We start from the raw sequence: 26618 nt of genomic DNA on the forward strand, positions 1-26618 counted from the left end.
CCCCCGGGTCCTTTCGCTTCCCCACCTTATTTCTTCTTTCCTCTCCCCCCCTCACCCCGGGCTTAGCTGGCCGAGACGGTATATTCTGCACACGCTGGGAGCACAGAGGCAGCTAAAAGCAGCGCCCCGCCCCGCCCAGCCCAGCGCTGGAACGAGTTTGCTGGGGCTCACCGGAGCTGGGCAGCCCGTGTGCTGTGCCAGTGTTTTTCCACCAGCGAGGTTATCAGAAGTCAGCACTGGAGACAGAGGTTGCATTGTCTCTTTGCTGTTCCTTTCCCTCCCCTTTTGTGTGTGTTCGTCTTGGCTTGTCTCCTTAGGAAACAGAACAGGAATAACAGCAACGACAGCTGCACCCAGCTCGGCTCACTCCTCCTTTCCCCAGCAGGACAGTTCTCTCCGGCTGCGAGACTGGCAGACGGGGGTTTCCAGCTAAAATCTCTCCAGCTATAGGGACAGCAAACAGGGGGGTGCTAACATGAAAACCCTATTTAACACTTCCCAGGGCAAGGCTTTATCTGCTTTTCCTTGTCTCGTCTCTTTAACACAAGGTCCGAAGGATTTTCAAGGTTGTTTGCCATGGTGCGAAGCAGGCCGAGGTTTCTGTATACCAAACCCAGACCTCGTTTGACACTGCTTAGAGTTGGACAGCAACAGGGTCTTGTTAACACCCGTGACTCTTTGGGTCCTGCTATTCCATCTAAATTAATACAAGCCCCTTCTACTCTGCACAGCTTGCACCCCCCCCACCCGGAAGATCACGGCTCTCCCAGCCATGCCCAGGGCAGTGCCACCACCCTGCCGCCAATCTCCCTGAGCCCGAAGGGGGCAGGGATGGCCAGGACATTGCTCCTGGGGGACACACCGGGTTCTCCACTCACCTCCCCACTGACAGGCACCGCGGCCGGCTCGGCCACCCTCTCCAGGGAGGATTTCAAGTAACTCCAGCAGATCCAGTAGTTTTTTACTGCCAGGGATTTTGCCCCATGGGTCAGTAGCATTTAAAGCTCCAGCTGAAATGAGCCCAGTAGCTGAGGCAGTGGAAATCACTGCCCTGCAGCCCTAGTTCCCATGGGCACAGCACTCTCCAGCCTGGGGGGTAGCGGTGCCACATCCCTGCCCCCTCAGCCGCTGTCTGGTCAGAACTGAGCATCCGTGCAGAGCCACGGAGAACAAACACACGGGTTCCACCCAACTCTCCTCTGGGGACTGGAACATGCTGCCCCCCACCCCAGACACACACTAGCCTCTGGCTCCACCGCCAAGCACTGTGCAGACGCTAGCGCCGCATTAGCTGGCAGAATCAGACTCCAGCACCCGCCCAGAACAGGCCCCAGAGGCAGCCTACAGGGCTCCTTGGGCAGCAGCTGAAATGCGACAGGTGCTGAGACATGGTATCACAGCCGCTCTCTCTCTCTCACACACGCTTTAAATACACAGTTCAAACGCTGGCGCAGCCCGGGGGGCGGGCGAGTAGGCGCTACAGCCGCAGGGAGCACGGTGCTGACGCCCAACACCAGCTCCTGGCAGCACGTGGTCAATGTCCCTTAGAGGATGAAACCGTCCATGCCGGAAGCTGCAGCGCCCAGGGACGCTGCAGTGGCCACACAGGCAACATTCGAGATGAGGAGTCACAAAGCTGGGGCCTGTTCCAGGCCTCCCTCACCAACAGCCAACACTCGCCCTGGCCAGGCCTGGTGGCCCCCAAGGAGACCCTGTGCTCAGCTCAAAGCCCTCCCTAGATCCAGCAAGGGCAGCTGTCCGGGCCGAGAGCCCTCCAGGCCGTCCCTCCCAGTTGGGGGAAGGGACGGCAGGACAGTAACCGCCTCCTGCAGCCCCGCCCCGTCCCTGTGCTCCAGGGGGAGGCTGGAGGAAGCCCCACACAAAAGCAGCAAAGACAGGCTCCTAAAAAGCATCAAGACAGGCCCTAACAGTAGCAGTCACTGGTCGAATCCCGCCAGCAGCCCGTTCTCCCCTCGCTCCGCAAAGGTTACAGTTAGCATGATAGGTGCAGAGCAACCCAAGCAGCAACCCCGGGTCACTGCCACCCCAAAACATTGCACAAAACATGCCCTGCCCTTCACAGCAGGCAGGACAAAGGGGTAGGGAAGGGGGGAACGTCTGGGCCTCTCTCTTCAAGTCGGGCCCCAGGTAGTGTCTCCGGAAGACGTGTGTCAGCTGCATCTCCCAGCCGAGGGGGGTTTGAGTGATCAGGGCAGGGCCCATCTGCTCAGCAGGCGGACGTGAAGCCCCATTACTTCACCATGGCTTCTCTGTGCAAGGACTCCACATAGGACAGTGCGCTCTGCAGGGAGGTCAGGCAGTAACCCTCCTCTCCGATCAGGTACCTGGCACAGAAACAAGAGAGATCAGGGCACCCCGAAAGCCACAGGGAGGGATTTCAATCAGTAGCATGACCCAACTTGGAGAGAGCCCCACCCCATCTCCTCGTGGGGCATGCACACCCACCTGGTCCTGCAGACAGCTCTAACCCCTTTCCACTGCGAGCTCTGAGCCTCCCCGGCACACACTAACCGCCTCGCCATGCCTGTCCCACCCGTGGGCACAGAGGTAGCAACTTGTCCAAGGGCAGTGATAGTGTAAGCTCAGCCTTCCCCTCTCTTTCCCAGACCGCTGGCCTCCACACTACCCCGGCGGCGAGTGCTCTGGGTTAACCGCCAAGCAGGGGATACAGCAATTACAGGGCTCTGCTTGAAAAATAAACCCATTTAAAATTAAATCTGAAATTGACAACCTAGGGTAAGGCCTCAATTTATCATCGTCTGTTACAATCATTTACGTTAAATGCAACATGAAGCAATACGTGTCTGCTGCCAAGTTCTAAAGAAAGTCAAAGCCCTGAACTGGAGGACGTCCCTGGAGCCTGAATTTGTGGAAGGGCTAAACCAGCTTTTGACAGCAGCAGCCTCTTCTGCAGGTGCAGAGAGAATATTGTCTGCAGGTCAGTTTATTCAACTCATGCAGTTCAGTGACCAGCTCATCCAAAGTTAAGGAACCAGCCAGGATTGAAAAAGCAAGAAAGCTGGTTTTCCTCTTCTGTTCTCTGAAAAAAACTAGGCGTGAGAGGATGTGATCTACTAGTTCTAACAATCTCTTCAGTTTACTAGCTACAGACAATGCTTCCTTTGTGTAACAAATCTGTTAGTTTAAAAAGTTGATCAAAACACGTTTTGCATTTCAAATAACTTTTCTTGTGTCTCCCGAACTGTTACGGAAGTTCTACTAAATTAAAAAAAAAAAAAATTAAATGCTGGTTTTGTGCATTTTTAATTGAATTTGAATTTCTGTCCAAACAGAACTTGATACAAATCACAAGTAAAATATTAATCATGCAGTAAAGCAGAAATGTATCACTCACCATTTTCTAGCAATGAAAAATTAAGAATCTCAATGAATGCAAGTTAAGCTAAGTAAGTGCTTAGATAAATGTTTCTAGATACAGTGCATCCTCCTGATTAGCAAAAAGCAGCACCAAATGTAGAGTAAAGGCTATATTTAACTGCAAATCAGCGTGTTTTAACTGTTACCAACCAGTGAGAATCAACCTTTCTTTAGGAAAATAACTAAAAGTACAGATACAAAACATGATTAAAACCTGTGATTTAAATCAATTCTCCCTGAGAGTGGGGCCTCTTCCCGCCAACAGGGAATCCTGCAAAGTCAGAGGGTTTTGGAAGGATGGGAACCCTGAATCCCAAATGGCTCAGTGGGGGCACGTCACTGGAACACTCCCAAGAGGCATCGTCAGCCACCTCCGGATGCAGCCCGGTCAGTGCCCCGGATCCTTTCGAGTTGTGTCCTCTGAGCCCACCAATTCCCCCCTTCCACTGCCAGGGCCTGTTCTCCCAACCCCCTTCTGCACACGACAAGCCCAACAGCTGCTGCCAAAGGCCTGGGGAGACCAGTGAGAGCATGAGGGGGATTAAAGCCCCCCCATTCTGCAGCCCCTTTCATTGCAAGGCCCCCATCCCGAGGAGCCGGTTTGAGTCTCTTCACGTTTGATTGGAGCTAACAGCATCACAAGGACGGCTCAGTAGGAACAGACCAGAGCTTCTGCCGCAGCTTGGCGGCCTGCCTGGAACCCTGACCGCACGGAGCCAGAGCCTGCTGGGTTAGTGCTCAGTGCCGGGCAGCAGGACATGAGAAGGAGTGAGGATGCCATGCTGCTCACAGAAATCCACTGCTCTGCTTTCCCAGGGCCACCAGCACCTTCGTCCCCCCCCATGCCGAGAAAGCACCATTAACTCCTTGGGACCTGGGGTCCCCCTGCCACTCCCCACCAAGGACAGGGCACCTGGCCGGGCAGCCAGGGCCGGCTCTGGCTTTTTTGCTGCCCCAAGCAAAACAACACCTGTGGGCCAGCCAGAGCTGGGGCGGGGAGTGGGTAGGGAGACAAACAAACCTGTGGGTGGCCGGAGCAGCGAGGGGGGAACAAAAACGAAACCTGCGGGGCGGACAGAGCGTGGGTGCAGGGGGACTCCTGGGAGGGAGAGAGAAGGGGGGCGGCCAGGGCTTCCTTCAGTGGGGCGCTCGCTGCTGCCAGCGGGCAGGGAAGGACGCAGGCTGCCCTGCCGGGCTTGCTACAAACCTGGCACGGCTCCCAGCAGGGCGCTCCCCTCCTCTGAGCTGCTGCCCCCTACAGGGGGGCTGGAGCAGCGAACCAAAAAGAAAAAAACCTGCAGGGGCGGCCCGAAGCGGCGAAGCAAAAAAAAAAAAAAGGATTGGAGGGAAGCCGCCCCTTGGAATCCGCCACCCCAAGCACCAGCTTGCTCGGCTGGCGCCTAGAGCCGGCCCTGCGGGCAGCTACCTCAGCCCCGGGCTCCGAGCCTCTCAGGGAACCGCCAGCCCCTCTCACGTGATGTCCCGGCCCAGCACAGGACACACCACCCTGGCCAAGGGGCACGTGTCCCCTGGCAACGGGGCAAACAAACCCCAGGGGGGCCCATGAAGCTCTGTGACAGCTCCCTGGCCAAGCCGAGGGGCCTGGCCTCGGCCAGCGGCTCTGCCTGGCCCTGGGGCTGCAGTGGGGCAGCCCAGCGGCTCGCTCTGGCTTCGTCAGACACTTGATGCCAACACTAGAAGGGGCGGCTGGACTCGGGCTCTAACGTTAGCTCTGCGCTGGGTCTGCAGGGGAGGCCCTGCCCCTTGGTCCCCACCCATGTCCTGGGGCCAGGGACACCAGGCTCCACCGGTGTCTGAAGTGCTCTGGGAGCCACGGCTAGCGACTGTCCCCAGCAGGGCCGGCAGCAAGAGACCAGCTGGTGGCTCCCCACTGGCTGTGGGGGCAGGGACCAGGCCTGGGGGTCAGAGCAGGGTTTGCGTGCTAGGTGCCCCCCACCCCGGGACAGCCAGCCTGGCTCCCACCACTCTACCCCGCAGCACCGGCCAGGCCCAGTATCAGGCCTGGGGAGGGGAACTTACTGATCAAACCACAGGACCCTGAGGGCAGGGCCGGCTCTAGGGTTTTTGCCACCCCAAGCACGGGCTTCGTTTGCTGGTGCCCAGAGCCGACCCTGCTGAAGGGTCCAGCTGGCTCCCGGGCACCCCTGGGGCCACACCGTGTGAATCCAGCCAAACCAGCTGCCCCATGCAGAAACCCCTCCTCGCCCCTGGCTCTAGGTGGGCAAAGGGCTGCAGGCACCGAGGCTGCCTGAGGAGGGCGCTCTCTGGGATCTCAGCATGCAGGGAGCAGCCACCACGCAGATGTGGCCACACTGAGGGGGGATTGAAAATCTGATCTGCAGATAGGAGGGGGAGGGGGCTTCGCAGGGGCGGCAGACGGCTGGTCTCAGCCCTGTGAAAGCAGCAGTGCAGGGGGCCGAGGGGCCATTGAGCCGGAAGGGCCCTTCCAGCCGCAGCTCTTGGGCTCACACTGCTGAGCTCCCTCTCAGACACATCCCAGGCTGCCCCGTGCTCTTCTCAGCTGCCTGTTGTACCATCAGGGCTCAGCCAGGCCCTGCCAGCTGCAGCCGGGCCGCCCACCTCGCCAGACACTCCCGCCTTGCTCAGACGTGTTACACGTCAGGGCGCAGCAGCAGACTGCTGGCTCAGCTGGGCTGTGGAAAGCAGGGCGTGAGCGGGGAGGCAGCGGGCTGGTTTGCACAGGGCTTGTGATATTTCTAAGGCCTCTGGCGCGTGCTGCCTTTGCCAACACTATGTGCCACCGGCACTGACGGGGTCAATGCTCCTCTCTCCTCACCATGGGATTCCTGAGGGGAACGGGCAGCCGGAGGGAGCCTCATCTGCACAAGCAGCTCCTCAAACCACTCAGAGCAGCTGCAAGGTGGCAGGGCAGGCCCAGCCTCCCGCCGGACTCGGAGACTCCCCTCCCCGGAGCTCGGGGGGTGCAGGGAGTGGGACCAATGGGCTTAGGGTGCGACTTTGGGGAACGGAGGCACTAACCTGAGGGTTAGGGCACTTACCTGGGGTCACCTAAGAGCCTGCGGCAGGGATCAGAACTGAACCCACATCTGCTGAGTCCCAGCCCAGTTCCCTACCCACAAGGACACCCCAGCTGTGCCCTAGGGCAGGCTCAGCCTAGGAAGCCGGGCAGCAGAGACGCGGTCACCTCTCAGGGCGAGAAGCAGCAGCTCTGCAGTCTAGGCACCTTGAGGTGCCAACCAGACAAATCGCAGGCTACGCAGGGGAGCCCAGGGCACTGCGGGGCGAAGGAACCTGGGCGCTGCAGGAGGGGATGCTGTCGAGTACCCGGCACTGACCTGGTGGCCCAGCCTGGAGCTAGAGGATGCTGTGTGAAAGGAGCCAGAGCCCGAACGGAGCTGTCACTAAAGAGCCCCTGGCTAGAGCTGGTGCAAAGTTACCCGCTGGAAAGTGCTGATTTCATGGAATCAAAACAGTCTGCAGGCAAGTGCCCATTCCAACAGCAGCTTTCCATGGACGCACGATGGCAGCCCACCTGCCCAGCTCCCTGCCAACCAGGCTCCCTCCGTCCCTATGCTCCTGGCTCTGCAGCAGCTCCAGAGGGAGCACGGAGCCAGGCACAGAAATCCTTGAAAAAAACTCCAGTTTGGTGCTTCCAAACCAGACTCAATTTGGACGGGTCCGTCCCGCAGAGAATCTTGCACCCAGCACCTGGGGCCAATCTGGAACCAACACTTGCTTCGAAATGTGAAATATTCACAGGATGGAAGTTGTGCTTCCAGGACAGCTCTGGCCACGGCACTTTTTGGAGGCGTGGCCCCAGTGCCCAGCCCAGTCCCTCTGCCTCAGTTCTCCCTGCAGCTTCATGGAGAAGGGCAGGCGAGAGCTAGATCCACTCCTGTATTGTGGTGGGTTCTGCTAAAGCCCCTTAAAGTGCTGCCCCCTGCTGGAGGGAAGCGACTGCTACGTAGCTGGGTGCTCGAGGGGGGTGACAGGCGTCGTCACAGCTGCAGGAGAGAAGAGGCCACTGGCCCCAGACACGCCAGGCACTGACTGCTGCTGCGGACGGGGGGAATCCAGTGCGTGGTGAAGCCATTGGCAAATCTCCAGGGGTCTGGCTGGGAATCAGTGCCGGGGGAGAGGCACAGCAGCGCAGGGGAGGGGACTGGTGGGCGGCGCCCCACTCTGGTCAGCCTCCCGGCTGAACGAGTGGAGTTGGGGAAGGGCAGGAAGTATCTGCTGCCAGGTTCCCAAAGGCCATAACCTTCCCCTATCAGCACTTCCCACCCTCCCTGGCTCCCTTCCCAGCTGCCACAGGAGGCGGGCCAGCTCACCCACTCACTGGGATGGGGCCTGGAGAAGCCACCTCCGGCACCTGGCACAGAGCAGCCAGGCGTTAACTGCCCAGAAATGCAGAGTCGGCTTTATTTAGTCCGGAATGGGTGGCGCAGAGCCACCAGCGCCAAAGGCACTGAGGCAGCAGGAGGAATCCCCGGCCCGTCCCCCCGCCCCGTTCCTACCCTTCGTGGATAAACTCCTCCAGCGCCGCGCATTCCGCCACCAGCTGGGGGAGGTTACTCTTCAGCACCACATAGGACAGGATGGGCAAGAGGTCGTCGGCACCACTGCAGGGGGCACAGGTCACAATCAGGTTACTCTCCCGAAGGAGCTGAGACATCCCCCCCCCTTGCAGGTCCTCCGGCTGGCAGAGGGTTTGCTGCAGTGCCCATTGTCATCGGCTCTAGGAGGCTCGTTAGTGCACAGATCAATTTGAGGTGGAAGCAGGAGGCCTGCCGGGAGCCTGTGTGCTACAGCTGGTCACCGGCAGGAGAGGGGGCCTGGCCAAGGGGCAGCAGGACAGGGAAGGTAACTTACCAGCCCTAAGGGGTAATGGGATTCTCCCCACAGGAGATCCAGACCCAGAGCACTGACTTTACAAGACAAGGATAGGAGCAGCATGGCCCAGCAGAGGCCTGGGTTCTGTGCCTGCCTCTGCCAACAGCTCCCTGAGTGACTGCAGGACGTCACCTCCTTTCCCCTGCCTCAGTTTCCCTGTCTGGGGAGACTATTTACCTTCCTCCCAGAGGTGATGCGAGATGCGCTGGCTTGCCAGTGCTCTGCGATCCCCAGGACGACGGGGCCAGAGAAGGATAACACAAGATTCAGCCTCCCCAAGCACCAACGCTGCCAGCTCAGTCTGGAAACCCAGCCACCCAGGGTTTCTGTTCCCTGCGCCATCGCCAGCAGAGACTCAGAACGCAGGGGCAGAACGGAGCCCAGCAGAAACCCGAGCAGGCAGGACAGAGGCAGAGGTGCTGGACCGAGGGGTGCGGCTGCACCCCCTGGATTGAAGTGGTTTCCATCATATCCAGGGTTTAGTTTGGTTCAATGGCTCTCAGGCCCCGCACTGCACACACTGTTCCAGCCCCATGGACAGAGGGGAGGCTTGGAGAGCAGAGATCAGCTGGGCCAAAGGGCCCTTTCCCAGCGCAGCCCATGCCTGTCACTTCAAAGCAGCAGTCAGTACCCAGGCTAGCGAGGGCTAAGCCGCGAGACCACAAGGGGTGTCCCTGCCGATACTGGGCAGCTCCAAGTAAGCTGAACCATCGGTTCCCGTCAGGCTGGACAGCGGCTGATCTGCAGTGGATGCCTCAGGAGCGGCTGGAGTCCAGTTTCAATGTCTCTAATTTGGCATCTGTGTCCCTACACTAGGTGTGAAGGCCCCGGACACATGAATCACCAGGGCTTGGCAGGCAGCAGTGACGCATGCCCTGGGTAACTGCCAGCTGGCTCCATTCCATCCCAGCACTCGCCGCTCTGCTGAGTCAGGGTTACACGGGAACAGATTTCACTTCAAAACCCCCTTTCCATGGGGCTGGAATGGCACCAAGCGGGTGCCCACTGGGCAGCGGGGCAGGACTGAGGGGCGCTGGCCGAGGGGGCCCAGGGCTGGAATGGCGCCAAGCGGGTGCCCATGGGACAGGACTGAGGGGCGCTGGCCGAGGGAGCCCAGGGCTGGAATGGCGCCAAGTGGGTGCCCATGGGGCAGGACTGAGGGGCGCTGGCCGAGGGGGCCTAGGGCTGGAATGGCGCCAAGCGGGTGCCCATGGGACAGGACTGAGGGGTGCTGGCCCAGGGGGCCTAGGGCTGGAATGGCGCCAAGCGGGTGCCCACAGGCAGGACTGAGGAGCGCTGGCCGAGAGGAGAGGGGGCCCAGGGCTGGAATGGCGCCAAGCGGGTGCCCACGGGGCAGCGGGGCAGGACTGAGGGGCGGTGGTCGAGAGGAGAGGGGCCCAGGGCTGGAACGGTGCCAAGCGGGTGCCCACGGGGCAGGCCTGAGGCGCGCTGGCCGAGAGGCGAGGGGGCCCTGGGCTGGAATGGCGCCAAGCGGGTGCCCACGGGGCAGCGGGGCAGGACTGAGGGGCACTGGCCGAGGGGGCCCAGGGCTGGAACGGTGCCAAGCGGGTGCCCACGGGGCAGGACTGAGGGGCGCTGGCCGAGAGGAGAGGGGCCCAGGGCTGGAATGGCGCCAAGCGGGTGCCCACTGGGCAGCGGGGCAGACTGAGGGGCACTGGCCGAGAGGAGAGGGGCCCAGGGCTGGAATGGCGCCAAGCGGGTGCCCACGGGGCAGCGGGGCAGGACTGAGGGGCGCTGGTCGAGAGGAGAGGGGGCCCAGGGCTGGAACGGTGCCAAGCGGGTGCCCACGGGGCAGGACTGAGGGGCGCAGGCCGAGGGGGCCCAGGGCTGGAACGGCAGCAGTGCTGTGGGCTGGACAAGGGGCTGGGCAGACCATTCCTAGGAAGCGTGTGCTGACACCTGTGGCTCTCCCGCTCGCAGACTCTCTGAGGAGCCCGGACGCCTGCTCTCAGATGCAGACGCCAGCACTGGGCAGCCTTCACTGTCCCCGCCCCAGACACGGAGCTGGAAGAAAGCTGAGCCCAGGCCCTACCCGCAGCCCTGGGAGTCTCGCGGCGAGCAGGGGGGTTTGGAAGCCCCCCAGCGAGTCTCTCAGGTGCAGGGCCCGGAGCTAACCGGCCCCTAGCTGGGGGGGAGGGGCAGGAGCTACCCACCGGGCAGTGCTGGGCGGGTAGGGGGTCAGACATCCCCAGGCAACAAGGGGTTAATGAACAGCAAAAGCTGATCACGCTGGCTGGGGCCCTGGGGCAGGCCAGGCATGGGCAGCAATAATCAGGCTCAGTCACTGACCAGCCATCCTGGGAAGGACCCCCCCCCCCCCCCCTTCCATAGCTGCATGTGCTTCAGTTCTCAGCAGGAGGCACAGAACAGCCTCCAGGGCCAGAGCCGACACCAGCTGCTGAAGAACACAGACCGCGGGAAGGAGGCCAGCGTGACGGCAGCAGGGAGCCCGCCCGAGGGGGTGCGTGGAACCAGAAGAAGGGCACAGACAGGGCAAACATACTCCCTGCCCCACAGCACCGGGCCAGCTCAGTGCAGCACAACGACGTGCACAGGCCCCGGAAGGTGCTTCGGGATCATTCATCTCCTAAGAGCTGGGCTGCCCCGGACGACGCAGGACGACCCCCCAAGAAGCCAGGATGGACGACAACCACAGGCATAGGGTGGAACATGGGGAACGAGAGGAGCAAGGCAGCTGCCCGGGGCTCCAGTAACCACAGCCCAGCAGAAAGGGCGTCCTGCTGCATCAGCCGCCAGGGTTTTGCACCATGCGAAGGGGGGGCGAGGTGGGGGGGCAGGGCAGAACATGAAGCAGGAGGGTGCCACCTACAGGCTGCACTGGGAAAGGACGGCGCTCGGCCACAATGGCTTGGACGGGAGCCTCGGGCCGGCTGGGTTCAGGGCGCTGGCACCTGGCTGGTTGGCAGAGCTCCCCACTGCCTCACCCACCTGTACGGTCCCCAGCCCAGAGCAGCTGAGAACCAGGCCTGGCCCGGCTCTCACTTCTGCTACTTCCAGAAGAGCAGTGAGGCCTGGGGGGAGGCCGCAGGCCCCTTCCAGTTCCAGCGGGTCACTGCCGTTTGGCCCAGCCTCGGGGGCTCCCAAGGGAGTGGGGGGCGGGGCCGTGGCTGAACATCCGTTCTGCTCAGCTTCCTGGGCCCCCAGGCCCGGACCCCCAGGGTTCCATCCAGCTGTCTCCGGGGCGGAGGTGTAAATGCATTCCGGGATACCCCCTGGCAGGAGCCTGCTCCGCTCCATGGACTCTGCCACGGGGAGCCTCGCCCCAGAGGGCCCTGGGCTGTGTGCAGCACGGGGGCTGGAAAGCTGGCTTCTCCTCTCCCCACGGGAACTGGAGGGCCGGGTTTTGAAGCACATGTTGGACAAGGTCTGGGGACACGTGGCCCTGCCTCAGCGCGGTGGGCTGGCCTGGATAACCTCTCCAGCTCCCTTCCAGCCCGACGCGGGGAGCAGAAGGGGACAGAGCCCTCGCTGGGCAGGGGTCTGTGCCACACACCAGCAGGTTGCCAGCTTTCCGAGGTGGGCAGCCTGCGAAGAGGAGCTGAGCAGGAACCACGAGCAGGGGACGGCCAGGGGAAGCTGGGGATTGCGGGGTGGGGCAGCGCTGGGCAGGACCAGCCGGACCGAGCTGCAGCAGGGCAGCTGCCGAGAGTGACCCATTTTACACGACCAGGGAGCTAAGGAGGGAAAACAGCCCGGCAGTGAGTGTCAGGGAGTCTCCTCCCCACCTCTGGGGGCTGCAGCCCCTCACAGCCGGGCACCTCGGCCTGGTGTTCCTCGCTGCCCCCTCACTTTATGGGGAGTTTGCACCTTTTTTTGAAATGTCCCAGTCCAAACTCTAGGCAGAAGCTGCCGCTATCGCTGCCTCTCCCCGCCCCTGCCCCTCTCGAACAAGGCAGCCGAGTGACTGGCCTGTCTCCCTCCTTCCGCTTTAATGCCTCTGACAGGCCTGGGGCCCTCCCCCTCCCCAGAGAGCTGCCGCTGGAGCAAGCCTGCAGGACGTCTGACTCAGATCCCTGCTCTCACTCCCGTCTCCCGCTGGCTGGCTAAGTCCAAGGGACAGAGTCGAAGCTCGCTAATTGCCAGCCTGGCCCAGCGATCCCCTGCCGCAGCCCAGGCTCAGCAGGAGAAGCCGCGTGGGGGGGAGGCGCTGTCAGAAGCTATCCATCAAGGCCCAGCTCCAGCTCCACCACGGCCGCCTGGCTGACGGGCAGGATCTGGCTTCCCACAGAGCTGTCCCGGTGCGGCCCAGAGACAAGGCTGAGCCACAGGGAACCCGCCACAGAATCAGGTTGCCTGGCAGCAAGGGGGCAGCCCAGAAGAGAGTAACACCCCCACGCAATCTCCTGCAGGCAGGGACCTGGGCTCCTCACTCGCTGGGGGAGTGTCTGGTGTGAACCCACCACGCTCCTCCAGCCCTGGGGGTGCACAGAGCTCTGGGGCCTCAGCTGCCCCCCAACTCCCCTCCACTGACGCTAGTTTCTACTGCTCTGCCCTCCCCACCCAGGTCTTCGCCTCCAGCTGGGCTCAATGCCCTGCCACCATGCGTCCATCTCTGGTGCGTGTCCCCGCATGAGTCAGGCTGCACTCACATGGCCGCGGGCGCGGGCTGGGGCCGGTTCTCCCGGGCAGCGCAGTACTCCTCGGCGCACTCGCAGATCACACGAAGGGCTCGCACTGCAAGTCACAAACCACAGAGCGTTAGTGACAACGTGCACGGGGCAGGAGGCGGGGGGGCTCGTACTGCAGCCTCCGGGAGGTGGGGGTGGCTCTCTCAGGCCATGCTGGGGCCCAGAGCAGACCCTTTGTATTTGCACCAGGGATCGATGATTAGAAGCCCACATCTCTTCCCGCCCCTGGCTAAGAGGGGATGGCTACTGTATGGGGACTCGAGCACCCACGTCTTCAAACAGATTGTCTCACGGTCACCTCCCCTCCTGCTCCCCACCACACAGGCTGGCCCGTTCGCTTGTTCCCTGACTCTCCGAAGTACTTCGATGGCCCCAGCATCCGAGCACCTGGCAACCTCAAACGGATTTATCCTCCCCGCCTCGTGCCATTATCCCCGTGGCACAGATGTGGAGCTGAGCTAAGAGACATGCCCAAGGTCCCTCAGGGAATCTGTGGCAGAGCAAGAAACTGAACTTGGGTCTCCCAGGTTCCCGAACCACAGGGCCACCCATCCCTCCTCTCTACCATCCCTGTGGCAACGCCAGCCATTGCTGCCACAGGGGACACCACTAGGGAAGGAGACCACGTGTTTCTGGTTTCTTTGAGGGTGGTTTTGCAGACAGAAATGAGGAGCAGCCGATACTGTGTAACCAAACAGCTCTCTGCTCCTCCCAGCAAGCAGCGTGGGACCTCTAGACAGGTGGTTAGAGAAGGGGACCGGGGCATAGGGCTCCCAGGTTCTATTCCCAACTGCCGCCCTGGGCAAGTCAGTCTCACCCTGTGCCTCCTGCTGGCTCCCTGTGACCTGGTGCTAGTGCCGACCAAACGCACTGAGAGAAGGCCTGGGAAGGGTTAAAGCTGCTGGCTGCCCAACGCAAAGCCAGGCCAGCCAGACTCCTCACTGGTCGATTCGCGGCTGGCAGGGTTTTGTATCGTGATCCTGGCTTGGAGCGTGGACTCCCGGCGAAGGGAGCATCAGGGACAGGCCCAGAGAGGAACTGAGCAGAGCTCTGCTGCCTAGAGCCGCAATCACAGCCTACGGCTGCCTTGGGCAGAGAGGCTCAAGCTGCTGGACGGTAACGGTGCAACAAGAGAATACAGATGCACAAAGTAAAGACAGACGGTTGAGATGAGCCAACTGAGAGACGGGGTGAGGACAAGAGATCTCTGCTCTTGAGAGGGGCAGCGTGGGACCCTACCAAGCCTCTAAGATCCCAAGTCACGGGGCTGAAAGCAGTTCTCATACAGCAGCGCCCCCTCACCAGGGAGAAGAGCAGAAACAAGTAAATCACGGTGGCTCTTTCCTTCTCTAGTGCTTCCTTCCATTGAAGGGTCTTGTGGGGGAAACCGAGGCACGTACTCGGGACATGATTTTGCCCAAGGTCACAGAGGAAATCAGTGGCAGAGCAGAGAACAGACCCCAGATGTTCGGGGTTCTCCTGCTCTAAACAGACTCACTCCTGAAAAATCAACTGACAAGTTTATAAAAAACAAAGCAAATGAGCCAGGTTCCTGGGGTGCCCCTGCCTGCACCCCTGAGTAAGAGCGAGCCTCACCAATGCACTCCAGCTTCCTCTGCGGGCAGCTCTCCAGAAGGATCAGCCCCAGCTCCTGCACCGCTGTGCTGTAAGGGTAGGAACCTGCTGCGTGGCCGTTGCTGTGCTGGGGGAAGAGGTTAGCGGAGACTCCTATTTCCGAAGGGGGCACGTTCCTGTAGCGCTCCATGCTCCTGGACAGGGCCACCTCCCTGGCCTGGTAGACCCTCCTGCGGGGGGCAGAGCAGAGAGGAGGTGGAATGCACGGCAGGGCACTGTCTTCCCACAGTCCTGCCAAATCCTGCCCACAAGCACTTCCCGGCCATGGGGCTGGGGGGCCTACGGGCTGGGGTCTCCCTGCCCCACACCAGCCAGGCCCCACAATGGCACTGCCACACACACGCCAACTGCTCCACTCACACGGGAGCCAGGCATGGGCTAGAAAGCCAGGCGCATCTGACCTCTGCCAGCCAAGGGCTGCCCTGGTATCCGCTAGGAGCCTGCGGGCTGCTCCGAATTCACACAGGGAGGGGAGAGGCTGCAGCCACCCTGACCTTTAATACAGGAGCAACGCCTGCCAGGAGCACTGGGCCCCTCCCGCCGTGCTCCACGCCGATGTGCAGACACACGTGGACGGGTTCAAACCCCACAGCCCAGCTGCCTGCTCCCCGCAGCAACTGACACTGTCTGTGGGAAAGGGATCAGCAGCCCCACTGGAGCCACCACTGGCCTTTCCACGGCTCCACACACAGAGCGTCACACTAGCACCAAGAACTCAGTCTGGAGAACTGGGCTCTCCCCAGTAGAACCTGACAGGTGGGTAAAGCCTTGGGCCTCGGCTCCCACATGCTGCATCCCTTCCCATGCCCCGCACTCTGCCATCCCATGCCGGTGGAGGCCGGGGCAAGGCCGGAGGGGCAGGAGAGCCATGGTACCTGTAGAGGGCCAGCAGGGGAGCCCAGAGGGGCGAGAAGAAGGCTTCCTCAATGCGCGCCAGGCACTGGTCCTTGGAGGAGGCGGTGTTCAGGCCCTCGAAAGCCAGCAGGGTCAGGGAGAGCAGCCTGTCTGGGGAGGAAGCGTTACGGGCAGCACGCTGGGTCAGGCTCTCTAAGCACTGCCGGCCCGTAGAGCAAGCATCTCCTGAAGGTGCTGACAGTGAGAGCGGGGCAGGGCCCGGCAATGCACGCTGCGTCTGCATGTGTTCGTTACAGAGGAGCAACACTCTGCCACTTGCCGGCCCGGGATAGAGCCAGGAGCCTGCAACAATCCGACCTGGGAGGGCAGGGGCAGGTGAGCAGGACGCAGACGTGTCACAGCAGAGCCAGGAGGTGGCTTGCCGGCCCCCAGTCCTACCAGCATCACAGCAGCGGCTCCCAGGAGCCCACCACCGCAGGTGCCAGAAACGCTAGGAGAACCTGGCACAACTGCCTCACTCGCTGGGCCTTCTCCAACCCCCACGCGGAGAAGCGCAGGGAGCTTCACCCCGCGGCTGAAGGGCCGGGCAGCCCATGCTGCCCTCCATGGAGCTTCCGAAGGGGACTCTGCCCAGCTGAGAACCAAGGAGGAGCCCCACAGCGGGGGCACCCAGCTCCGGCAGGCCACGTTCTCACCCTCCCGACAGGCTCCAGCTCCAAGCACGTGGAGCAGGACAGAGCGGTGCATGCTGGGACACAGCACGGGCTGTTAGGTCTATGGGCGGTGGGTCTGCACTGACCGGGAGGACACGCTGGGTAACTGAGGGGTGAACGGGGCCAGCACTTTGGGTTATCTTCATGGCTGTGGCATTACTCCCCCTCCCCCAGGACAAAGCCCTGGAGGGAACAATCCACGGGACCCTGTGTCTCTCACTCGGATACCCAGACCCCATGTGACTGTCACGTGGGCCCACCACTCACACCTCTCCCCACACGCCCCTCACCCACTGAGTTGTGAATGTCCTTCACGATGGCTTTCAGCTGCTCCCGCAGAGAGGCCTCCTTCTCAGCTGGGGCCTGGGGCTCCGCTGGGGAGCCAGTGGGCCAGGTCTCGGGTGCTGCCAGGAACCGTTCCAGGTCCTCGAAGGAGCCCTCTCGGTCGGCCAGGCGGGCAGGCGCCTCTTCCTGCGGGCTGCTCTCTGTCCCCAGGCCCTCGCTCAGGGGCGGCGTGCACAGGCTGGGTCCCAAGTTCACCTTGTTCTCCTGGACGGAGGCCATGCAGTACAGGCTCTGGGAGGACCTCAGTCTCCGGCCCCCAGGCGCTGGGGTCAACAGTCCCTCAGCATCCAGCGAGAGGGAGGAGAAGCCCCTGGAGGTCCTGGAAGCAGTGCTGAGGTCAGCGAGGTTCTGGCTCACCACGGGGTACAGCCTGCTGTAGATCACATGCTGGAGCTTCTTCAAGAGCTGGGAAATGGGGTGCTCGGGAAAGCTAGAAGCAAAGGGCAGATGCTCACTACAGGGAGGGGAGAGGAGCCGGGCCTCACCTGGGGCACGCTGCCAGGACAACGGGAGCTGCAGACCACGTGGCGGGGAGCCTCAGCGGGATCCCCCCGCACCTCCCTCCAGGGGTAGGGCAGAGTTTGGTGGCCGAGTACGCGGCACTCCCAGGCAAGCCCCTCCTGTCACTGTCTGGACAGCTGCCCCCTCTGCCTGGGGCCAGGAGAGCCAAGGAGCAACTCAGCAGGACACGGCGCCCAGCCACCTGCGCGTTCTCAGCGCCCCCGGCACCCCCCAGCGCAGAGCCCCGGCCGGGGGAGGGGAGGGGAGGGGCCCTTCGGCCCGCGTCAGCTCTCCCGCTAGCTGCTACCTGAGGAGGTGGGAGATGAGGCCGGACACCAGAGACAGATCTGTCGGGTTCTTCTTCAGCTTGGCTTTCCAGAGCTTCGGCCACTCCTGGGGGGACAGCAGCAGAGAACAGTTGAGGCTGCGGCTCCCACCGGGGGAGCCCTGGACGAGGCCACCCCAAAAGATAACTGACCCTTCCCACCCAGCAATGCTCCCAGCCGCCCAGCAAGGCCATGGCTCCTCCAGCACGCGGCACCTCCTGGTTCCCGAGCCGCGGCCTGGCCAGATGGGCACTGCTGCCCAGACGCAGTCAAACAGCAGGGGGGCCTGTGCCCTCTCGACTGCTGGAGCCAAGCAGCAGCACCATTTCCTCTCCTGCTGCCATTGCCAGAGACCAGAACACGGGCATCAGGGCTGGGCACTTTCTGTCACTCCCACCACAGCCTGGCCTCGCTGGGGCTAGCTCCCAGCTCCGTCCCCTTCCGGCCGACCCAGGGCAGATGGCTTGTGGGGCAGCAGGCAGGCATCGAGGGCCGCGCGCCGGGGAACAGGGTCCAGCCGGCTCCTGAACGCTCCAGGGGAGGGACAGCGACCAGCCAGTCACTTCCCAGGGCGCTGCCGCACCGGTACTCACATGGTCCTGCTCGTACTCCAGGATGGCAGCATAGAGTGCCCTCTGCTCCTGCTCCTCGGGGGTGAGGGCGATGCTGCTGGAGAACCTCCTGCCCGAGAGACCACAGGGCAGGGTGAGACCCGCTGCTGCCTTTCTGTCTGGAGCCAGGGCTGGGTGCCACCCAGATGGGCGGGAGGGCAGACTGCAGGGTGCCAGCTCCAGCAATACCCAGAGCAGACACCTCGAGAGCCCAGCCAGCTCCGGCCGCGATGCAATGACCCAGCCAAATGAGAACAGGCGTCTGGAAACAGGGCTGCTCACCCGCAGAACAGCACTGCAACACCCTGCACCTGAAGGCTGGGCCCCGAGCCGCGCTCAGAGGGGAAGGGAAAGACGCACCTGGAGGTCACAGGCGGCATGTTGCACACAGGCCATAAGTTTGGGATCCGACCTGAGTGCCCGGGGCTGAGCGCCAGCATACGCTGCCATGCCAGAGTACTTTAGCTGTATGGGTGCCTCCACTGGAGCTGGGATGGGGCAGGCACAAGTGTGTGGGGGGGGTGCGGGCACACGAGGGCACACCCAGTAGCGTCTCTGACTCAGCGCTGCTCGTTGTAGGGCACAGTGGCAGTTGGCACCAGTTGGGAACCCAAACGAGACAGGGCTGGAGAAGCTGCTGGATGCTGGTTCAGAAGGACGCTGACGACAGCCCCACGGACTCACACCCCTCTCCCGGCGCTCCCAGAACCCTGCTCCCACTGGAGGGAGCTACAGGATGGGCGAGCATGTGGGGTAATGACATGGAAATGAGCACACCCATAATCTCTCTCTGCCCTGCCACAAGCAAGCAGCCTTTCCTCCCCGAGTCCCCGGGGCCGGCTGTGGGAGTTCTCCCCATCAGGGGGGTCATTTAACCAACAGAAGCTTTGCTGTTTCCTTTCCTCACCCACCACAGCTGGGTCTCCTGCTCCAGAAAGTCACCCGGACAAGGGGCCCTTCCCCGAGCCCTGGTCTTGCTCACCTGTTGGCAGCTTCCTGCAGCCGCAGCCTGCGCTCCTCCATCTTCCTCTGAAGCTGGGGCAAGCCGAGTCAAGGCTCCACAGTTGTGTCTCCACCCAGCCAGCCAGTCATGGCCATGCACAGGGGCAGGGCTTGGCCGCAGCTTGGCACAGCCAGCTTCAGAAGCACACGCCTCTGGCCAGGAGCTCCACAGAGAGCGAGGCAATCCCAGCAAATCTCACCCTGCACTCAGCACCTGGCAGAACCCAGAGCCCCATGACCCACCGACACCCCGGTGCAGCCCTGCATGGAGAGGAGGCAGACATGGCTGCTTCTCAGTGACAGGGCTGAGAGGCGCCCTGGAGGAATTGAGCAGCTCCCCATCCCTTTAGAGCAGCTCTGGCTGGGACATGCTGCAGACACCCCCATCCTGCATTCCGCTGGGCCAGGAGGGTATTTGAACCAGGCGCCTGGTGCGGGGGCTGAGGGGCCTGTGCTTCTTGGTATGCGCTGAGGCGGGGGAGCAGCAGCCCCCTGCCCTGGGGAGGCTGGGCAGGAGACACAAGTAGTCGATGCACCGGTGGCAACAGTGTCTCTTTGGCATTAGTGCTGCTGTTGTTACATCTAAGAGGTGCCAGCTCCCTGGCCTTTCCCCTGGGATTCAGACTAGGCGGTGACCCTCTGTGCCAGGAGCTGAATTTCTCCTCCTCTGCGCTTGGGGAGCCCTGACTGCTGCCGGGGCAGGATGGGAAGGATACTGTCTCCTCCCGGGCTTTGGCAATCACCAGGTTCTCCATCATCTGCCGCTGGAGGGACAGCGTCTGCAAAGCAGAGACAGGCCTCATAGGAACGTCAGCCCTGCGCACTGCAGAGTGCTGGGGCAGAGCACGGGCCGGGCCATCCCTCGTGTGCAGCATGCTTGGAAAGGAACCGGCTGCACCCCAGAAACGCCCAAACTTGTCCACATGCTCCCAGCGCCCGACGCGGCTCGGGGACGGCCGGGAGTGCAGGGCACTCTGGGTAAGGACATGCAAATGAGAGCACCCGGTGGTGGCACTCCTAAAGCACAGGGCCCAGGGCAGCTGGTGGGGCAGGCCCCTCTTCAGCTCCACGGGGCTGTGGCAGCGACTTGGAAACCAAGCTCATTTACATGCCACTACCCAGAATGCTCTGAGGCAGGAGCAACTGCAGGCTATTCCAAAGTGTGGGGGGAGGAATGGTCCTCTGGTTTTACCCCCCATTATGTCTGGGTTCCGCTGGTCCATGATCCCCTTCCAGCCCCGCCCCCCCGACAGATGCTGTAGGTGCCAGGGGCACCCCCCGGGCCATCCCCGCACTGGGGAGCCCGGTTTCTCTGAGGAGCAGGAGTGGCCATCCCAGCTGTGCTACCCAGCAGCTGACGCCCACCCTCCTGCAGCGAAGACCGACCCAGCAGCACCTGCTGTTAAACATGTCCCTCCCCATGCCCCAGCCGGAGCAGCCTGGCTCCCAGGCAGCAGGGACCGGTGCACCAGAGACCTGGGCCCCGGCACTCCGCTCTCACAGAGCCTCCGGCTGGCGGCTGTACCCATTCCGCGCAGGGGAAGCACAGAGGCTGTGCCGTGCAGGGACTGCCCGTCCCATGCTTCACGCTGGGAGCCTGGCTGGGCTCCTTGCCCACGCCGGGGGGTCTCTACTTGCCAGGGCAGTCTTCTGCACAGCCTGGCTGGGGTTCAGCCGCGCCACCCGGGCCTCGTAAGCAGCTCTCAGCTTCTGGTTCTGCAGCGAAGCCTCCTCCAGGGGGGTGAGCTCCCTGCAAGGACACAGGAGCTGCCAAGTTACCTTGGGAGGGAAGGACGTCCCAGCGAGGGCTGGCCCCACGCTGACGGTGAGACCTGCCCAGATCAAGAGGCTGCAGCAAGAGACAATCCCGGGTCTCTCTTCACCCATGTTCTGGCCCAACCTGGCCAGGCTCGAAGGCCACACAATTCTTCCCTTCCTCGCCTGGCACAGCAGCACCCTGCACCGGGAACCGACACGTTCTCTTCCACCAGGGAGGAAGCTACTCCCGACAGGAGGGGCTCACGGAGCGACACCCCATCTCCCGACCCCGTGCCCGAGGTCCTGCCCCTCAGCGTCACCGCCGGGCTCCACGCAGGCAGCTGGAATCAGGTGGCTCAGCGTGGGCAGAATGGCCTGGACCAAAGGGCTCCCCCTGCCAAGCTGCCTCAGGCCTGAACGTCTGGGCGCCTTGGCCAAAGGGCTGACATCTGAGGGGGCTGCTAGAAACCCAGCACCCAGATCCTCCTGGGAGGCAAGACACAAAACCAGGGGCGCCTAGAGCTCTGCAGGGAAGTCCTGGGCACGGAGCTTCCAGAGGTCTCGGCAGGCAGCAGCCAACCGCCATCTGCCGGCCTGAAGCAGGAGCACAGCTAGTGGAGAGGAGGGAACCTCCCTTCTTGGGTCAAGCTGGCACTATGGCACATGGCTGCATTGGGAGGGGATGGCTCTTCGCCCCACATGCAGCCCCCCCAGCCTGCAGCCCCCAGAGGGCTGGGGAGACCCCACGCCACATGCCCCAGCTCCACCTCACTTACTTTTTAGTGCCCTGAGCTTTGGTGATCTGCAGCTTCTGGAAGATCTCCGGGGGGAGGAAGGGAGACAGCTTCCCCCCCTCATCCGAGAAGACCCTGCGGTGCCTGGAGATGGGAGCAGGGCTGGGGCCCCTCTCGTGGGCCGCTGGCTTCACCTTCCCTGGGGTTGGGGGAAGACGTGGGTCAAAGCAAGTGTTTTGTTTAGAAGTTACTACAAGCAGTGAAGGCTGGCAGGGAAACCTGGGGCTCCCGAGTACCTCAGAGCAGCAGGGCCAGGCAAGCCAGCCCCAGCCCCTTTGTGCACCCAGAGGCCTCCACAATGAGCACCTGAACCAGACACTGGCGGGGATCTGCTGCCTTGATGCCTCCCGGGTCTCAGCACCAGAGGCGAGGGAAGCAGGCAATGCTGCATTCCTGCTAGGGAAGCCAGCACCAGCACCTCCCTGGGGGCTCTGCCTCCAAAGGCTCCGAGGTCCTGCTGCGTGGGGAGGGGGAGAATCAATGAAACCCACCCCCTCCCTCCCACCCCTACAGATACAGGTCAGCCTCCTCCTGCTGCCACTCCCCTGACCTCAGCCGAGCCACCCACTCTCCCCGGGAGGGGTGGGGCAGCTGGCCAGCCTGGGCCGTAACATTCATGCTCAGTCAATAGCCCACGGGGTGGCTCTGCTACAAGGTGTGTGTCTGCTGGAGAGAGGCCCCAGCTCCCAGAGGCGAGAAGCCGGTGCTTTGTGCCTCGAGCATCCTCCTTCCCCAGAGCTCAGCCCAGCAGGCCGCGTCCCGCCTGGCCCTGCAGCCGGGGGCAACTCACCGGGCACGGCGGCACTGGACTTGGCTCGCTCCAAGCACTGCTCGGCGAGCTTCAGCATCTTTGGGGTGTCGGGCGTCACGGCGTCGCTCCCACCTGGCACAGGCAAGAGGCGGGGTCACTGGGTGTCCTTTCCCAGACAGGAAGGTGCTGGGGGGGGTCTGACCCACCCAGGCCTCCAACTGGCACCGCTTTCCCAGCGGGCTGCTTTGTGTTATAACCAACGGGCAGGGACAGCTTGTTCTCTACCCCACCCTCCTCCTCGGCCAGCCGGGATACAGGCCCTGCCTCCAGGGGACGTGTTCCCTGAGCACTGCAGCCTGCCTTTCTCCAGGGCCTTCTAAGACAGGAGACTTTCCAAGCTGGGCCCTCCACTGGACGCAGTGCAGCCTCCAGCAGCCCTCACCACCGCCGCCTAACAGGGCCCCAGAGGATTCTGGGTCCAACATACTGCAGGAGGCAGCCAGGGAGGCCGCACCCTTTCTTTCCTGGCTGCAGAGTGTCCCAGGTGCTCTGCTGACAGACTCGGAGGGTACAACAGAACCTCAGAGTTATGAAATGACCAGTCAACCACACCCTGCGCTTGGAACGGAAGTTTGCAGTCAGCCAGCAGAGGCAAATAAACGCAAACACTGCACAGAACAGGAGTACCTGTGGCACCTCAGAGACTCCTGTTCTTTTTGCGGATACAGACTAATGCGGCTGCTACTCTGAAACCTGAACAGAACAGTCCGGTGTTCAACAGAAACTACTAAAAATAAAAGGAAAGTTTAAAAAAAGATTTTGACAGGGTAAGGAAACTGTTTCTGTGCTTGTTTCATTTAAATGCAGCCTTTTTCTTCTGCCTAGTAAAGTTTCAAAGCTGTATTAAGTCAAGGTTCAGTTGTAAATTTTTTGAAGAACCACCGCAATGTTTTGTTCAGAGTTACAAACATTTCAGAGTTACGGCCAGCATCCATCCCTCTGGGGTTCTACTGGATTTGCTGATCCATTCACTCAGACTGCGGCTATGTGAAGGACGAATACGGTTATCTGTGCTTCCGGCACAGAGGCAGCCAACAATGTGAAGTAGTTCCTTGTCCCTTTAGTCCTTGGCACATGCACGCAGTCAGATGGTGCATAGACTGGCTGCACTACACAGGGCCTGTCTGAAAGCCCTCAGCTGTGCAGCGGCCCCCAGGCCATGAAGGAAAATGAATGTTTCAGGGCTGTGAAGCCTCCGGAGAGCGAGGGAAAAGCAGTCCAGCACCTGCTTTTCACCATGGAAGTGGCAAGTCTGGTGGTTACTGTTGGAAATTTTTGCTGGACACTGCCTGCTAGTGGGAATTTTCAGAGTCAGCAGTTCCCTTCCACCGAGGGCTCTCCTGCGTGCACGTGAGTAGAGAGCAATACCGCCAGGTACGTGACTGTACATCGTCCGCTGCCCACGCCACGCAATCCCTGCCACCTTCCAGGGGGCTGGAGGAACGAAGGCAGCTGGGACTGGAGCACGGAGACAGCTACTGGGTGCCAGAGAGCTGTCCCAGCGTGGCTGTATGTCATTAGTGAGTTGTGCAGCACTCCTCACACAGCTCACTTTTACAGTAATTAAACAATCAAAATAACCCCTAAGGCCCAACGATCTGAACTGCGGGTTAAGCCACAGAGCCCCACCCCTGCTGAGGCAGAATCCCAGGCTGGGGGTTCTTGCGGCATTACAGCTTTTAACCTCTAGAGACTCCCCCCAACTATCAGGGGGGTGCGTCCAGGGAGGGAACTAGGCAGTGACCCACCCTTCGGGGGATGGGAGAAAACAACGCAAAGCTGTTTTGTACCTTTCGCTGCTGCTGCTTCCTCCAGCAGGGCCTGGGAAATGTAGCTGATGCTCTTCAGGTACTCCACGTAGGCCTCCTAGCCAGCAGGAGGGACAGAGAAGCGGGAGGCTCAGGAGCAGTTGGTTCTACCAAGTTCACCTTTACCAAGCACCATCCACCCACCCATTCACCCAGAAATCAGAGCCACGGAACCTGCAGCCCTGACCCACTCGGCAGCCGAACTCCCAGCTGAAGCACATCAAAGGAACCCAGAGAGCGCTCTGGGGAGCTTCTTTGGGAGAGAGACTGGGGAAGGTGGCGAGTCGCCTCACCTTGGTCTCGCAGGGTTGTGTACAGCACCAGCATTGTGGAGTCTAAGGATTCACCTCCCCCCCCCTCCCTCCCGGCTCCTAGAGACCCTCGCGTGGTCACTTCTGGCACTAGAAGCACGCCGCCTCCTGCAGCGGGCACCAGAGAGACACTGAGCTGCAGACCCTGCAGCGAGTTCGCACGGGGGCCCTGGATAATGAGTGCTGAAAAGGCCTTTCAATTCCTCCTGGAGAAACTGTCCCCCAGTGTGGGATGCTCCCAGCTCCCCCCAGCATGTGGAAGGCTCTGTGTGCTGTGGAACCTGGGGGTCACGCGAGTCCAGCATCCTATCCCGTCGTCTATCCGCACGCCCTGTACAAACTAACACAGAGACTGGACAGCGAGTGCCCAGGGCTCTGTGCAGGGCTGGAGCTGGGCGTGGGGAGAGGATGGCAGGCCCCAGACCATGCCTCCCACGTGATTACCTTGATGTGGGGCTGGAAGGAAGGCGTGTCCTGGTTGCTCTGCCTGACAGGGAAGTCATTGTGGAACATCTGTACTGGGGTAACACCTCCGAGCCCAGGACTCTGCAGGCAGTGCACTGGGGGAGCCCTGGACACTGGGCTGGATGCACCCCCCCCCTCCCGGGAGGGGTCACCAGCTAGGGGCTGGTCACCACTTGTAGGAGCCTGTGGCCCTGCCCCACCCGGCGCTGCCAACACCACCAGGCCCAGGCGCCCTCCCTCTGCCCGGAAGGGAAAGCCCAGCCCAGCGCCCCCGTGTAATCCCGCCCTGTGTCGTGGGCCCCGTCCCGGGCTCCAGGGGCTGCTGTCCCGAGCCCCCAGCAGCACGTCCCCGCCTCCAGCCTGGACACGGGGGGGGAAAGGCGGGGGGGGGGGCGTGGACCAGCGGCCCCCTCCCCCGAGCACGCGAGGCTGCCCCCAGCTGCGTGCCAGTGCTGGGCACAAGCCACAAGGCCCCTCCCACGCGGGGCACAGCGCGGCCCACGCACGGGACACGGGACGCGCCGCCCGGCCCCGCTCACCCGCGGCCGGTTCCCGGTGTCCAGCTCGATCGCCCCGGCCGCCAGCTTCATGGCGGTTTGCAGCGGCTTCGCCGCCCCATCCCCGCCGGCGGCCATAGCGGGCCGGGGCCGGGGCCGGGCCGGGACCCTCCGCGCTCGGAGCCCGCCGGGCCGGGGCAGGGGCTGAGCCGCAGCGGCAAGCAGCGACCATGCTGCTACTGCGCATGCTCAGTGACGTCTCCACCCGGCCGGGAGGGGGGCTCGTGGTGGCCGGGCTGATTCGTGCAGCGCCGGGCACCTCTGCGGGCAGCTAGCGCGGAGCGGCCGGGCTGGAGCCGAGCCGTGCCGGTCCGAGCTGTGCCAGCCGGGCTGGCCCCTCGGGGACCCGCCCCCCCCCGCTTTCCCTGGCTGCTCTGGCTCCCCCGGGGAGCCGGCTTCGCCGTCCCCGAGCACCGCACAGACACCAGTGGGCTTATCCGTGCAGTCCTCCTCCGCCCCATAGGGGAGTGACCTATCCTGAGCCCCGCTCTGCAAGAGGGGAAACTGAGGCACGGATCCGTGGAAGGACTCGCCCAAGATCACGAGTCTGCAGCAGAGCCAGGACAAGAACCCGGATCTCCCGAGCAGCCCCAGTGCCTACACGCCATCCCATAATGCCTTTTGTTAATTCAAAGACCATCCGAAAAAATAGTGTTAAATCCACCCGTCTCCTTTGGTTCTTTGCAAGAGTGCGTTGGGCACCTCAGGCAAACGAGTGGGGCTGGTCCCTGCCTCAGGGCGTGGACAGACCCCGCGGGGGCCTGGTCAGGGGTCTGGCCACTGGCCTGTGCTGGAGACAGGGGGTAAAGCTGGCCACCTTTCCAGCCTGAAGGGAGGCCGGGGGCCCGGCCCTATAGCTAATACCCCGGCAGGAAGGGGCTGTACAGGGGAGAAGGCGGGCTCAGGGGAACGCCCCTCCACGCAGGACACAACAGCCGGCTGGGGGAAGGAATGTGAGCGGAAGGGTCTGATTAGGTCTGGGAGTGAAAAAAGGCCAGACCGAGCCCAGCACGCCGTGGGCGCTCCCCAGCTATAGCATAAGCCCACGGGTGGCATCAGCCTGCGTGGGGCTAGCGTGGCACACTCCAATTCCGCAGAATCCACGTTCTCATTGGCAGAAATCTCTAGCCTTCGGGGCTGCGGAAATCCGCTCCCAAATGC

The 26618-nt window shown here is 62.3% G+C and overlaps 1 protein-coding gene across 2 annotated transcripts; it reads right to left on the reverse strand.

Moving 5' to 3' along the window:
- Positions 1-586: 586 nt before the first annotated feature.
- On the reverse strand, positions 587-25627 carry VPS9D1 (VPS9 domain containing 1). 2 transcript variants are annotated; one of them, XM_039503597.1, is made up of 15 exons: positions 25440-25627; positions 24107-24182; positions 22296-22388; positions 21488-21644; positions 20592-20703; positions 19670-19732; positions 18934-18986; positions 17934-18021; positions 17322-17407; positions 16459-16943; positions 15476-15605; positions 14562-14770; positions 12927-13011; positions 7920-8024; positions 587-2345 (listed from the first exon to the last, which is right to left on the reverse strand). In XM_039503597.1, exons 1-15 carry the CDS (start codon positions 25533-25535, stop codon positions 2252-2254), a joined length of 1932 nt encoding a protein of 643 aa, XP_039359531.1. In that variant the 5' UTR covers positions 25536-25627; the 3' UTR covers positions 587-2251. The 2 variants fall into 2 exon arrangements, with proteins under 2 accessions (XP_039359531.1, XP_039359532.1); XM_039503598.1 differs by lacking the exon at positions 25440-25627 and adding an exon at positions 24880-25154.
- Positions 25628-26618: the final 991 nt, after the last annotated feature.

This window comes from Mauremys reevesii, linkage group 16, assembly GCF_016161935.1.
Source record: "Mauremys reevesii isolate NIE-2019 linkage group 16, ASM1616193v1, whole genome shotgun sequence".
Classification (NCBI taxonomy): Eukaryota; Metazoa; Chordata; order Testudines; family Geoemydidae; genus Mauremys; species Mauremys reevesii.